The 16,316-nt window shown below is 41.8% G+C and overlaps 1 protein-coding gene across 16 annotated transcripts in view; it reads right to left on the bottom strand.

Moving 5' to 3' along the window:
* LOC115172299 (gephyrin) overlaps nucleotides 1–15,983 on the bottom strand; it is a 114,964-nt gene extending 98,981 nt beyond the window's left edge. For 9 of the 16 annotated variants that reach the window (XM_029729615.1, XM_029729620.1, XM_029729621.1 and 6 more), the window contains exon 1: nucleotides 15,870–15,979. In XM_029729615.1, coding sequence (XP_029585475.1) covers nucleotides 15,870–15,933 — 64 coding nt within the window. In that variant the 5' untranslated portion in view covers nucleotides 15,934–15,979. Of the gene's footprint in view, nucleotides 1–15,869 lie in introns of all 16 variants that reach the window. The other 7 variants (XM_029729626.1, XM_029729629.1, XM_029729631.1 and 4 more) reach the window with 4 other exon arrangements.
* Between the last annotated feature and the right edge of the window lie 333 nt (nucleotides 15,984–16,316).

Raw genomic sequence — 16,316 nt, 5'->3', positions numbered from 1 at the left:
TTTTTTTGCAGCTTCAGCAACACGGACATCACGATAAACACTGATGTTCTGTGGTGGTCGCTGCAGAAGGGAGGCGAGAGAGACAACGGGTGCTAGTCACACATTCTCTCAGCCCGGCACAATCAAATCAATTGCGGTCAGACTCCCTCTAGTCATATGCTCAGTGCATATAGTTGATTTGATTAAGAAACATAGGATGTGTGTATATATGGAAAAATATTCGACTAAGATGTTTTTTTTGCCCGAAATGATATTGAACTCAAAACAGAGCACTAGCTGTCTGGATCAAATACCATTCAGTGACTTTGGCTAATATGCCCAAATTCAGGTATCGTGACAACATTACTCTGGACAGCTGCAGGAATCCCTGCTTTCCATGCTACTACTGACTGTTTGAGCTAGAACCATGGGCTATCTCCAGTACCTGTGTGTTTGGCTGGGGGTGGGGGCTGGGGGTAGGGGGGGTCTGAACAACTCACCATGACCTCCATGCCAGGCAGCATATACCTGGCCATCCCCAGGCAGCCCACACCCCCAGACTAAAAGGCCTCTTTTGACCCAGTGTAATGTGGACTATAAATCATTGATACACCTCCTTCCCTAGTCCTGATGTTACTATGACAGGACAGGAGGGAAAGGGAGTGCTCTTCTATGTCCACCAAAAAATATATTGGTAATCTCTGCAGCGGGTTGGAACTTGGAATGGCAGGAAATTCCAACATGTAAAATCCACGAGGAGGAGTAAGTAAGTGCACACTCCTAAGAGAAATGCAGATAGAGAATCAGACCACGTGCGGCTAGGGTCACGGGTCTCGGTAGCATCAGGTTAGAAGGAAACAGACTCTCCTTAGCATCAGTGTTCAGCTTAGTGCTCAACTCCTGTAGGTCATAGTCAGTGGCTCAGAGAGATACTGGACTCTCACCACATTAGTCATGTTGAATGACATATACTAATACAAAAACAAATTAGGGTACAACTAAAGCATATCTGATTGACTGTGACCTCTTCCTACTTCGCCTTCCCCCATCTATCCTTAACTAAATTGTTGTGACGTTTAATAATCATAATAAACAGTCAAATTACTAAGCTGTGGCTGTGCTGTCAGGGTGATTTAAAGCTGAGGAATAAAGCAGCAGAAAACAACAGGAGGAAAAGGCTGAACTAAAATGGGCTGCCTCACTCTTTAAAGCAACTACCCACACTAACTAACTGACTGACTCACTAAGTAACTAGGCCAAAACATAAGAGCACTGTTAGAGCAGGCTGGCATCATGAGGTGGTGAGGAAAGACCAGGGGGTTAGGCATTGAGCCTTCTTTCCTTGTTTTCTTTCTCCAATCCTTCTCTGTGACTTAGGCACGTGGAAGGGAGTATGACTCATCACTACTCAACATACGGAATCCCAATGAGTCCAAAACTAATTTGCACACACACACCCACAATCCATATCCTCCCACCCACACATTGGTTTTGAGGATATAGATTACTGAGGGATTAAGGCTGGGTGAGGATTTTAGCCCGGATACTCTTTTTGTTGTTGTCTTCCTCTGCCACCCCTGTGTGTGTGTGTGTGTGTGTGTGTGTGTGTGTGTGTGTGTGTGTGTGTGTGTGTGTGTGTGTGTGTGTGACCTACCACCCTGCTGTCGAGAGAAAGAGAGCGAGGAGACCGAGGGGAATAGAGAGAAGAAAAAGAGCGAACGAGGGAAATAGAAAGTGTGTAGGGGGAGACAGGCAGAGCAGAGGCACTCACGCGACAGCAGCAGAGAGCGAGAATGCACCCAGCATGCTTGTGACCCAGCACAGCTCCATTCACATCCTAATGGACTTAACACGCCTCTGATCCTTCCATCCGCCCGCCTGCCACCCAGGCAGCAGCACTCTTTCAGTCTCTTGCTCTCCTTCCTTTCCCTCGCTCTCTACCTCTTTATCACAAAGGCACTCCACCAGGGCAGGGAAGAGGGAAGAAGGGAGACTAAGGGCCAAACTCCAGTACTCACACTGCGTGGCTGGGTCTACAATACACTCCACTACACAGCAGCGACCACAGTATCCCAATGAAACCTAGTTCTAACAGAACAGCAGGGATAATTTGTAAGTCGCTCTGGATAAGAGCGTCTGCTAAATGACTTAAATGTAATGTATGTAATGGATAACAGTGAGGGGTCAGGGAGAACATTGATTATCCCTCCTGACTGAAGAGGTCACATTGTCACTGTATCAAATCAGTCACAATGGTCTGATTCAGATCCCATACAGTAGCAGAGTATGGAGATAGACTATTTATCCCTAAACACATGTGCCTGTGAATGCTCACACAGCAGAACAGAGATACTCAAAGCTGGCCCAGGGGCCATTCGAGAAGATCTTCCAACCACCAACACAGAGTACGTGTACCTGCACAGTAATCATTCAATATTAAACTGATTATGCTATGAGCCAGGTTACGCAATACTCACGTAAAACTTTACTCCTTTTATCTTAAAAATCGGCGCATGGTCAAAATATAAAGAAGCATTCGCTGATTAAAACACCTGGTGTTCTGACCAATTTTTCACATTACTGGGACATGTAAACACCTTAAATCAGCATTCCAGCTGTGTATTTGATCTGGGCATGTGCTAGCACCAGCCAAGTGAGCCTCCCTCTTTAGTGCGAGTGAAGTGAGTTCGGAACAAATTCATGTATTCATCTTAGAAGTAGTTTTCACATACAAACTTTATATGTCCGAACTCAGAATCAAATATGGTTCCCAAAAATAACATAGGTCGCTGTGGTAGAACATTTATTTTGATTGGTGATTTTCTGCATTTATCAGAGTGCCATCAGGTAGTGGGATTTCAGATGTGTCCATGTAAACACGACTATTAGGGAAAACAATCTTCTTGCAAAGCATGTAAACGTTTTAAATCAAAACTATTATATTAAATCTGACTATCCACAATAAATCACATTATTGTGTGCATGTAACCGTACTCAATGACGTAGTGTTAACATAGATGCTTTTACTTGGGGCTTAGCTATGTCATTAGGTAGCCTATAGGGCCATAGAGCTAGTAGCCAGGCAAGCAGACAGGCAGAAAGTGGCAGCGAAGAGCAACTCGGAGTGCTCTAAATATACAATCGTGTCATGAAGACATGCTCTGCGGCGTTACACATTTATGAATGAGGCATGTACTGCCTCAAGAGCATCGTCCGACCCCATAGGCACTGCTACCCGAATCCCACCCTACCAATAACAACAGCAGAGAGAAGAGACCTTGGGAGCCTCGGGCAAGGGCCAGGTTAGTGGTTTAGCCAGTCTAAAAGGCTACAAGCACCTCCGGCTCTAGGAGCTCAATACGTCCCTTATGGAAAAACCACATGAATTTCACGTGAAGTTAATGTGAAGCAACATGTGACAACAATCTTGTGAAATAAATGTGACAATAAGGATACAACATTTCAATATCTGATATCATTACACTACATGTGACAACATTTGAGCACGTGAAAACATGATCTTGTGATTTGTTTTTACAACATGGGGATGCAACATTTCAACATGTGATCCCATGAAATTACGTGACAGCATTTGAGCACATGTGAAAGCCGATTAGCCGAGATGTCAAACGTCTTTTAGAATACCATACTTTAAAAGGCGTAATTTACATTATTTCAATGTTTAAATAGTGATGGTACCCAGCAGGTTGTGTGTCGTTCCCGGTTTGTTCCGAGGACGTTATCAGGATGTTGTCAGAACGTTGTGTCATTGTCCCCTGGAGGTTGTCTAGTTGCGGTGAAAATACGGTAAATCTACAACTAGTTACTGTATTTGTACAGCTAAACTCAGGTGTTAATGTTAAAGGACAGTAGGCTGCTGATTACTTGGGACTCAACCTCACTTGGGATTTGAACTCACAACCTCTTGGTACAGTAGCTAGCTACCTGAAGATCCTATTGCGCCACCAGGTCTTTGGACATAATGGAGATTGGCTATAAATATATAGCCAAGAATATTTCTCTGCACTTGTCCTACATTTCAGTAAAAATAAAAATATACATCAACTTGGTGATATTTCTATAAAATGACAGTATGCTTCTGCAATCTGATTTTAATTACTGTAAAAACTTTGAACTAATAACCCCTTGCTTGCTAGCAACCTGTAATGTCCTGCTACAGTGCAGCTACACCACCAGATCTGTGAGCATAAAATATATGGCCACAGACTTATTGGCAGAAATGCATTTCTGCACTTTGCTAAAAACCTGCCCAGATTCAAGTAAATAATTGTACAATTATCACCACCAACATTACATCAACATAAAAGTAGCAGTGATCAAGGACACTTGACAGGGTATACAATAATTCTTTGTGGATTTAAACTTGCAACCTCTTGGTTGGGAGTGTCTCGTTCTTTCTGCAGGTCCATACTTATTACTTGGAACATATATTAACACAGTTTAAAAAAATAAGGGTATGGTTAGGGTACAGTGTTGTTCCCTGGGGTACAAAAAGGGAAACTTCCCAGCTACACATATAAACTCACGATACAGTTTGGTACCTTGTAGGTATTGGACATTTTTCTACCCATTATCTTGAATAATAAGGTACGCATCACTGTGCTTTAAAATATAGCTCGGGGCAATGTACTGGTTGGGGCTCATTAGCATATTTGAGGGTGTGGTAAAACAAACGCGTGTTTGTGCCAACTGTCAGTGGAAGTGTTGGAGCAGTTTGAGTGTTTGATGGTTATGCTGATGCAAGTTGAGCAACTCTTAACACTGTTCTGCAAACTTTAAGAGAATGTGCCAATATTGAGCTGCACTGTAAAGAGGTTATTATACATTTTTTTTTATAACTTAATGGCAACTTGTTGCTGTGAATTTGTCAATTCTTAACTGGAAACTACTAGTCAGTAAGTTATTAGAAAAAGGTCACAATAACTGACAAAACATTGCCAGTAACCTACAAGACACTTGCTGCCACTAGCAATCCTTGCCAGTAACCTACTGTGCCTTCACTGACATTTCTGTTGACAACATGCACATTACTTGCTGATTGGCAGCATACTGTAGCAGCGTCAGCCTTTCATAAGATTGCAGGAGTGGCTTATTTGAGGCGTCGCTTCAGCTAGCTCTTTTTGGTCTCCCATGAGTGGGAAAGTCATCCCAGTTAATGTGCTCTGTTGTATTCTGTTCATAAACATTAAGCTTGTACACTGTCAGTGCATGTGATACAAAAGAGCCATGTTATTGTAATACTCACTTTCCTACCAGACCGTCAGGTCAGTGAACGGGCAGATTAGCTACAGTAAATTACTGTGAATTTCACAATAACCCACATGCAATTAGTTAATAGTAAGTTATTGAAAAATAAACATTAACTTCCTATGAAACAGCTGCCATTAAATATTTTGGAAGTAGCACAGTAACCTCTAAATACTGCAGCTCTTGATTGCTACAAGTTCTTTACAAAAATTGCAGAAAGACAGCGTCAAAAGTGGTGCTCAACCAACAACATAACAATAAAACTGATATCAGCTAAAAATGACAACATCGGCCTGATGTCTAGTTTAATGCTGATGTGCAAAACCAATGTCAAGGCTGACGTGCAAAGAAAATCTCCACCCCGCTGACCCTCAACACTGGGGCCCCACAAGGGTGCGTTCTCAGCCCTCTCCTGTACTCCCTGTTCACCCATAACTGCGTGGCCATGCACATCTCCAACTCAATCATCAAGTTTGCAGACGACACTACAGTAGTAGGCTTGATTACCAACAATGACAAGACGGCCTACAGGGAGGAGGTGAGGGCCATCGGAGCATGGTGTCAGGAAAATAACCACACACTCAACATCAACAAAACAAATGAGATAATCGTGGACTTCAGGAAAAAGAAGAGGGAGCATCCCCCCATCCACGTCGATAGGACAGTAGTGGAGAAGGTGTAAAGTGAAGTTCCTTAGCGTACACATCACAGACAAACTGAAATGGTCCACCGCGCAGCAGCTCCTCTTCAACCTCTGGAGGCTGAAGAAATTTGACTTTTCGCATAAAACACTCAAACTTTTACAGATGCACAATCGAGAGTATCCTGTCGGGCTGTATCACTACCTGGTATAGCAACTGCTCCGCCCACAACCGCAAGGCTCTCCAGAGGGGTAATGCGGTCTGCACAACGCATCACCGGGGGCAAACTACCTGCCCTCCAGGACACCTACAGCACCCGATGTCACAGGAAGGCCAAAAAGATCACCAAGGACAACAACCACCCGAGCCACTGCCTGTTCACCCCGCTATCATCCAGAAGGCAAGGTCAGTACAGATGCATCAAGGCTGGGACCGAGAGGCTGAAAAACAGCTTCTACCTCAAGGCTATCAGACTGTTAAACAGCCATCACTAACAGAGTGGCTGCTACCAACGTAGAGACTCAAATCTCTGGCCACTTTAATAAAAGGTATCACTAGTCACTTTAAATAACGCTACTTTAATAATGTCTACATATCCTACATTATTCATCTCATATGTATACACTGTATTCTATACCATCTACTGCATCTTGCCTATGCTGCACGGCCATCACTCATCCATATACATTTACACTACCGTTCAAAAGTTTGGGGTCACTTCGAAATGTCCTTGTTTTTGAAAGAAAAGCATATTATTTCATCCAAAAAAATAACATCAAATTGATCAGAAATACAGTGTTAATGTTGTAAATGACTATTGTAGCTGGAAACGGCAGATTTTATTATTATCAGCAACCATCACTCCTGAGTTCCAATGGCACGTTGTGTTAGCTAATCCAAGTTTATCATTTTAAAAGGCTAATTGATCATTAGAAAGACCTTTTGCAATTATGTTAGCACAGCTGAAAGCTGTTGTTCTGATTAAAGAAGCAATTAAAATGGCCTTCTTTAGACTAGTTGAGTATCTGGAGCATCAGCGTTTGTGGGTTCGATTGCAGGCTCAAAATGGCCAGAAACAAAGAACTTTCTTCAGAAACTCGTCAGTCTATTCTTGTTCTGAGAAATGAAGGCTATTCCATGTGAGAAATTGCCAAGAAACTGTAGATCTCATACAACGCTGTGTACTACTCCCTTCACAAAACAGCGCAAACTGGCTAGAACCAGAATAGAAAGAGGAGTGGGAGGCCCCGGTGCACAACTGAACAAGAGGACAAGTACATTAGTGTGTCTAGTTTGAAAAACAGATGCCTCACAAGTCATCAACTGGCAGCTTCATTAAATAGTACCCGCAAAACACCAGTCTCAACGTCAACAGTGAAGAGGATACTGGACTCCTGGTTGAGACTGAACAAATGAACAACGAAACAGCACAGCAAGTATGTGAAGTAAATAGGTTTTGATTATGTTTTACTGGTAATGGGGACATAGGTAAATGCCAACAATATAACTTTTTGGTCAGTGTGTGTTTCAACTATTTAACTGTACTAGAATGCTTAAAGGCCACAACAATTTTAAATAAAATCTGTATCATTTTTTTGGCAAGGAAAATATAATATCGGTGCATCCCTATTTGAGAGTAGTGGATATATATTCTTGGTAACAAATAACTATCTTGTGGAACTTCTGAGACATTAATGCACTCCAGACCAAAAGGTTGCAAGTTAAAATCCTGAGAGCATTTATGCACACATAGGCCTAGATTCTAAATCAGATCTGCACCAGCTATGCAAGTTTCGGCAATCGCGTGTTTACATTTGATTTAATCTTGAATTTAACATCAAGTGTCCCTGAGCACAGCTACTTTTTCATTGGTGTTGTCAGATAATTGCATGATTATTTACTTGAAACTTTTAGCAAAGTGCAGAAATGTATTCTGAAGTGAAAATGCACCGGTGCCAATACATCCTCCAAAAACAGTCTTCAAGGGCATTATCACTTTTATACAACATATTCAAATAACAATTGACATATTTTCATTAAAAACATTATTTTGATTAATTTATTCATGCCATTTCATCCTTCCACAAGATATAGTCCCGACAAAAATCTAAGGTTGCTACCCAAGCCGGTTGGTCGTTCAATCTATCGGTTTGGTTGCCAGAGACGCGACCCAGTTGTTCAGTCTTTTTGTTCTGTATTTATGGACGCGACCCAGTCGTTCGTTCTAAATGTTCCATTGTCATACTGGCTGGCAATGTTATTTTCCCTTCTTTGCTAGCTAGCCAACTACGGCTAACTTAAGGTCACATCAAAAAGTACAGCCTGAATAACAGCAAAGTAGCTGCATTTGAATTTGTTCAAGCTGTATTCTAGTGACATTTATTTGGATACATCCATACAATGAGCTAATGAGGCGCGAGTTCGCTTGGCATTGAGAATGTGCTCACTCGTCAGGACACTGTTGTTCAGAGGAGCTAGCCAACAACACAGCAACAGTAACACAATCAGTTCAAACTGAAAAGCTGGAAAGACTGCAAATTAGCTGCGTTTCATTTGACCTTTTTATTTATATATCCATCCATAAAAATGATGCCAGCTGATTCATGATTTAGACCGGTTGAGAAACGCTGCCTGCCTTTATCTCGTCCCGACTCCCGACACATTCATTACTATGGGACAGCAGGAAATCTAATTTCAATATTGACACAATGTTGCAAATGTTGGAGACAGCAAGGTTTAGACAAATCTTCACTGTTGAAAATGAAATGTTAGTCTAAAAGAAATAGTAAAGATCAAGTTTATAACTTGCCTGGCTGGGTTGATGAGACTTTTTGGACACCGATTTGCCGATTTCTTTTTTTTTATATTTTTTTTATACACCTTTATTTAACTAGGCAAGCAAGTTAAGAACACATTCTTATTTTCAATGACGGCCTAGGAACGGTGAGTTAACTGCCTTGTTCAGGGGCAGAACGACATATTTTTACCTTGTCAGGGATTCATTTTTGCAACCTTCCGGTTACTAGTCCAACGCTCTAACCACCTGCCTTACATTGCACTCCACGAGGAACCTGCATGGCAGGCTGACTACCTGTTACGCGAGGGCAGCAAGAAGCCAAGGTAAGTTGCTAGCTAGCATTAAACTTATCTTGTAAAAAACTACCAATCTTAACATAATCACTAGTTAACTACACATGGTTGATGATATTACTAGTTTATCTAACATGTCCTGCGTTGCATATAATCGATGCGGTGCCTGTTCATTTCTCATTGAATCACAGCCTACTTCGACAAACGGGTGATGATTTAACAAGCGCATTTGTGAAAAAATGCACTGTCGTTGCACCAATGTACCTAACCATAAACATCAATGCCTTTCTTAAATATCAATACACAAGTATATATTTTTAAACCTGCATATTTACTTAATATTGCCTGCTAACATGAATTTCTTATTACTAGGGAAATTGTGTCACTTCTCTTGCGTTCCCTGCAAGCAGTCAGGGTATATGCAGCAGTTTGGGCCGCCTGGCTCATTGCGAACTGTGTGAAGTCCATTTATTCCTAACAAAGGCCGTAATTAATTATGACATAACATTGAAGGTTGTACAATGTAACAGCAATATTTAGACTTAGGGATGCCATCCGTTAGATAAAATACGGAACGGTTCTGTTTTTCAATGAAAGAATAAACGTTTTGTTTTCGAAATTATAGTTTCCGGATTCGACCATTTTAATGACCAAAGGCTCGTATTTCTGTGTGTTATGTTATAATTAAGTCTATGATTTGATAGAGCAGTCTGACTGAGCGATGGTAGGCTCCAGCAGGCTCATAAGCATTCATTCAAACAGCCCTTTCGTGCGTTTGCCAGGAGCTCTTCGCAATGCTTCAAGCATTGAGCTGTTTATGACTTCAAGCCTATCAACTCCCGAGATTAGGCTGGTGTAACCGATGTGAAATGGCTAGCTAGTTAGCGGGGTGCACGCTAATAGCATTTCAAACCTCACTCGCTCTGAGACTTGGAGTAGTTGTTCCCCTTGCTCTGCATGGGTAACGCTGCTTCGAGGGTGGCTGATGTCGATGTGTTCCTGGTTCGAGCCCAGGTAGGAGCGAGGAGAGGGACAGAAGCTATACTGTTACACTGGCAATACTAAAGTGCCTATAAGAACATCCAATAGTCAAAGGTATATGAAATACAAATCGTATAGAGAGAAATAGTCCAATAATTCCTATAATAACTACAACCTAAAACTTCTTACCTGGGAATATTGAAGACTCATGTTAAAAGGAACCACCAGCTTTCATATGTTCTCATGTTCTGAGCAAGGAACTTAAACGTTAGCTTTGTTACATGGCACATATTGCACTTTTACTTTCTTCTCCAACACCTTGTTTTGCATTATTTAAACCAAATTGAACATGTTTCATTATTTATTTGAGGCTAAATTGATTTTATTGATGTATTATATTAAGTTAAAATAAGTGTTCATTCAGTATTGTTGTAATTGTCATTATTACAAATAATACAAATAAATAAAATTGTCTGATTAATCGGTATCGGCCTTTTTGGGTCCTCCAATAATCGGTATCGGCGTTGAAAAATCATAATAGGTCGACCTCTAATTTTAACGTCATAGATTTAGCCGATGGTAACTTGTAGAATAGACACCAGCTGGAATGCGGTTTTAACCAATCAGCATTCAGGATTAGACCCACAAATGGGAGCTGGACCAAGGCACCCAGCAGCCAACACCAGACAAACATTAACCCATAAATTCATAGGAGTATGATCTATGAACTTTAATCCAATGACAGGTAGGCCATACATTTCCCACCAGATGTAGATGAAAACGATAAGAGATGTATTGTTGTTGACGTATCAGCGTAGCAAACCTTCCTTTACTTCAAACATAGCTAGACACAGAAGGCTATATAACAAAGCGCTACTATGCTTCTTCAAGAGGCACCTTGGTACTAGTGACTGACCTTGGTGACAAAACAATATCCCATCAGATCCCATTAGACCATGTAACGTTGATGTAAGTTTGATGTAAGGTTGGTTGACTCCCTGTAGAGTGGGACTTGGCAGAATCTGAGGCCACTCGGTGACACAGCTCTGTAATTCCTAAAAGGGTGTCAACATGAGCTCTAGATTGAATTAGCTGCCTACCGGTGTCCACTTCTCCTCAGCCTCCTCTTCTCAGCCAGCCAGGGTTTATAGGGGTTACATTTACAATATCTGATCACAGATCAGCCAAGTACTTCCTCTGGAAATATGTGTAGCAGTGGGGGAAAGGTTGAAAGGGAGATCCCTCCCCCTCTTGTTTTGGGGTTCCGGGGTTCCCCCCAGATACGTTTTATGTAGAAGGACTGAGAAGCTCAGTTCGTAACTTTTTAAAAAGGTCATTCTACTCCAAAACGAATAAAAATAAACTATGCTGACATCTAAAATAAAATATCCACCTCCAGAAATGAGCCCAATAACATATTGGTAAAACATTGGAATATGCATGTAGACGATGCATGGTTCATATGACCAGGTATGCTATTAGCAATAAGCATTATCACCTGTAGCCCAACTGATGCACAATAGTGGTTATAAATAAATAGGCTGAAGCATAGGGTTGCCTATCTGCATTTGTAATCTTTTAATTAGTTAGCATCCTATTGATTAATTTTATGTCCCAAAAATGTGCATAAACACAGTGATGTACGCCTACCTATTAGGGCAACTGGGGTAAAATTAAAGTAGGAATGGAATGTTGGGAACCTACATTTTTTGTTTGTTTTACAAAGGCGATTAATACTGCAGTTTTCAGCCTCCCGAGTGGTGCAGTGGTCTAAGGCAGTGCTAGCTGTGCCAATAGAGATTCTGGGTTCGAGTCCAGGCTCTGTCACAGCCGGCCGCAACGGGGAACCTCATGGGGCGGCGCACAATTGGCCCAGTGTTAGGGGCACCTAACCCGGGTTAGGGGACAGTTTGGCCTGTCCCATCGCTCACTTGCGACTCATGTGGTGGGCCGCGCACAGTGCACGCTGACACGGACGCCAGGCGTACGGTGTTTCTTCCGAAACATTAGTGCGGCTGGATTCTGGGTTAAGTGGGCATTGTGTCAAGAAGCAGTGCGGCTTGGGTTGTGTGGTTGGGTTGTGTGTTTTAGAAAACACACGGCTCTCGACCTTCGCCTCTCCCGAGTCTATAGGGGAGTTGCAGAGGTGAGACAAGACTAACTACCAATTGGATACCACAAAATTGTGGAGAAAAAAAAAATCTGCTGTTTTCCCCGCAATTGCAAGAATTTCCCCGCAATTGCAAGAATTGTTGTGCTTTGATTGGTTGTCAGAATGCAGGTTTCCCTCCCTATGGCATGCGTAGCTTGAATGTTTCTCTCTCATGAAACACACAACAAGCCAACTAGGTAAATAGTCTATTCTGCTATGGGGTTGTCTGATTTTTCAAATTATTACTAGTTTTGTTGCCCCTTGACAGAAGTATTTGTTTATGTTTAATATTTTTGGTGCATGGCGGCAATGATTTTCCTGTGGCGCAGCGGCAGTTAAATGAGTGCAGCGGAAACCTGGATCAGCCAACAAAGGCTTTAGAAAGGTGTTACACAGTTATCACAGATCTGTGGAGTGTTGAATGTCCAAACAGACAAGATGCCACAGAGGTGTCCACTGTCAACACGTTCCCTCACCTCATCAACGCTAACTTCTTTCACTGCTCGCTGACAGACTTGAGTTGGTTATTCAAGGTAATTTGTCTACTGCGTTTCAAAAGGCTTATAGACCTTGTAAAAAAGTTGAACACAGACAACCCTTCTGCTATTTTCACAAATAGGAGATATGGTGATTAACAGGGGACACGCTGTTTTGCAAAGGCAGGGGAGAGAGGGACAGCAGAGACTGAGTATATAGCCTTGCGTGGTGTAGCATTAACAGTGTGGTTGTGATCAGTGCTTTGAACAGCAGAGAGACAGGGGCTGTCAGGCAGACGCTCTACTCTACTCTGCTCTGCTCACCCTGAAATAATATTTGATGCCAGCCGCAGCTCCTTTGAATGCAACTTTGGAAACCAAAAGAAGAAAATAACTTTTTTGAAAAGGTATTTAGTTTCTGTTTCTCACCCCAACTTAGTTTTTTCATTTTGTTTATCAAAGAGAATATCGTCACAAAATGTTAAATAACTCACCAACACACTGCAGGACTACTATGAGGCTAGAGAGAAAAGGTGAAACGCAGATCGACAGGACAGTCAAACAGACAGCGCAATTGCAAAGTCCCATCACACATCTCCCCAAACAAAATAAATGAAGCACACCACACAGCTCAGCTTAAACACACAAACACACCTGCGAGGACAATACCATAGCTGCCACTAGACACACACGCTCACACCTGACAAGGTCCACTTTCATAGCTGCCAGGGCGCCAGACACACAGCAGGAGGGTAAACAGGAGTAGTGGTTTCACTACAACACAGGGCCTGTCTCTCTCTGGCACAAACAGACTGATACTGTACTGACTGGCTGATAGGATATCTGGTACTTTTATCTGCCCAATACACACTGTCAGTCCGCTCACCACGACCACACACACAGGCATACCCCACACACAAACACGTCATAATAATAAATCAGTCATAGTAAACTCTTATTTGAAAACACAGGCCTACTGTTATGTCTAATTGAGAACATACAGTTGTCTAATATTGGTCCAGACTCGACCGATACAGTAACTTCAGAAGCCCCTGCCCACCATAGACTGTATATACAAAGCTGCCCACACACACACACACACACACAATTCTGACGGGCTCAGTTTGCCTGTTAGGGAAAGGGAGAGAAAATGTGTAGTCTGCCACAAAAGTGAGATCTCGCACTGAACCCTTCCATTGACATTTTTCAGTGAGAGGCTTCACAGAGAGAATCCTGACATCTCTATTTGAGGAAAGACCATACAACAGAGGCGATAGGACAGATGGAATTTCATGTTGGGTGGGGGAAAATAGCCATTTCAGCTTAAAGTTTGTGTTTACCTTTTCAACTAGGCCCATCTCTAGACACTATGACAATCATTCACAATAATCAACAGTAAAATACTTACAATAGTAGTCAAAGTGGTAACCTATATTAGTATTTTTTTTATTTGAATACAAAAACCTAATAGTTCGTAATAACTGGTGGACTCTGGAATGGCTGAAGGTCAAAGGTAACAAATGTATTTGCTTATTTTTAGACCTATTGTTTGGACACAGTGCTATTCCAACACATAACATTTCCAGAGTGGGCTCCCTGATACTTTTAATGATATGACCCATGTTATACATACAAATTGACGTTATGGGTAATTAACCAATCACAGCCCTCCTTTAGGATCGCACATTCAGCAAATTTATCAGCAGAAGGAGTTCCCTTTAAATCCATTTTGTTGGTGGTACTCATAAAATGTATCAAAACTTCAGAATTAGCAGAAAGCCCACTCTGGAAATGTGATGGACTTGTCTAGTATATTGTTCCAATCAATTTGTCTTCAAATGAACAAAATCAAAAAAGGTAGTTTTGATGTTGAATAAATGAATGTGAACATTTGTATTTGAGAATCTAGACATAGGTCTATTCTATATGATAGAGCACATTTATAAGGAGTAGGCTATGACACTAAGATGTATGTATCATAGGGTCTTACGGGAGCCCACTTTCATCATGATTTTCTCAAACATGAGAATTGCCAGAACAATCGGAGATATACAAAATGTTCTGCTCCAGCTGGCATGGAATCGCCCTGTAACATTACATGTCATTGGGGAAACCCCTATGCCCCACCCAACCTATCACAATCCAAAAATGCCAGAGATATTGCTCGAACAAACCGCCGCACGGACATTTCGGTTGAATGCATTCAGTTGTGCAACTGACTAGGTATCCCTCCCGACTTCAATGAACAGCGCCTAACCCCGAAACTAGGGGGCGGGGTACCCGTGTGTGATAGCAATCTAACTACTGCAGAGGACCTATGTCAAAACACTGTGTGTACTTATGTGCACAGAGGCAGCGGAATGCCAATGTTGACCGACGGAGTCATCGTTAAGCTATTATTCTTGCCATAAAAAAAGGGTCCGGTGAGTGGGACAGGGATATCAAGTCCAAGCTCAGTAGAATTTAAATTAAACCACGATTATACTCCACGGCTAGCTATACGGACTACAGCTGCACCAAAATACAGCTCCATTTTGTCATGCATCCAAATAAGATGTATTTCAACAGTCATCTGTATTGGTTGGCCTATATAACTAGCAATCTGAATAAATCCAACAGAAATTTTAAATGACACGCTCGAGTACAAAATTACATCGCAAGCGCCCCACACTAAAAACGAGCCAATCTGAAATAATCGCCTATTTTCCAAATGAATAACAATACTAATTTAGCAAGCAACATCAATTAATTCAGTAACAGTATAGATTAGCAAACATGCCGAAAATAAGAATGTGAGAATTTATTCGGATTCATTTAAAAAATAATATTCGAGTCGGTGACACTGACAGAATCTGGCTCGTGCTGCTCTGCTTTGCCAGGCTAGCTGCAGCTTGCGTACAAGACATGAATTATTCAAATAAAAAAACTGGTTTCTACACAGCGAGAAAATGCTGCAAGTTACACCTTCATGAACATATATTTTACTTAGCGTATAAAAACCATTGAAAAGGTGCAAATAACAAAAAAACATATACAGAGGGAAACATCTGTAAATCACTAGGAGTATAGGAGTCGAGGAATACGGTCAAGCAGTAATGTTACAGTAGCGAGCTAACGTTAACCGTTTGACAGGCTAGAGAAGCCGATGCAAGACAGCCACAACTCATCTAGCTAGCTGGCCACAACCCGGTGGAGAGCAAGACAGCACGGACAATCACATAAAATGAACACACAAAGGTAGCCGGAGATGGCATCAACGATTTAGATATATTTAGAAATTACCCGTTAGAATTCCGACTCGAATTTGGTGGTCGTGGTTGGTTAAAATCATCCCTTCCGACGCCATGTTTACCACCGCTCTCGCCCGCACTGAGGATCCAGAGAGAATCGATAGCAGAGCACATCGAACGAGAGGAGGCGGGATGAGGAATATGGAATTTCCACTAGTTACCACAGCCACAAAGTTTTAAACCATCGCTATGTCGTAAAAATTCATGAAAACAAAAATGTGCCTTTTGGTCTTAATTTAAGGTTAGGGTTAGGTATATGGTTAGCAGTGTTTAAGGGTTAGGTTTAAAAACACATTTTAAGAAGAAAATGTGTATAAATGGGCGGGGTTTATGACTTTGTGTATGTGGTAACATGTGACGACCAAGCCAACCAGGCAGGAGAAGCCGAGTTCAGACCATGCAGAAACACGATGTTCATAGATACATTTATATTTGGAAC

The sequence above is a fragment of the Salmo trutta genome, chromosome 33 (assembly GCF_901001165.1).
Source record: "Salmo trutta chromosome 33, fSalTru1.1, whole genome shotgun sequence".
Lineage (NCBI taxonomy): Eukaryota > Metazoa > Chordata > Actinopteri > Salmoniformes > Salmonidae > Salmo > Salmo trutta.
Note: the sequence above shows the minus strand (reverse complement) of the source record. Positions and strands in the feature narration are given on the sequence as shown.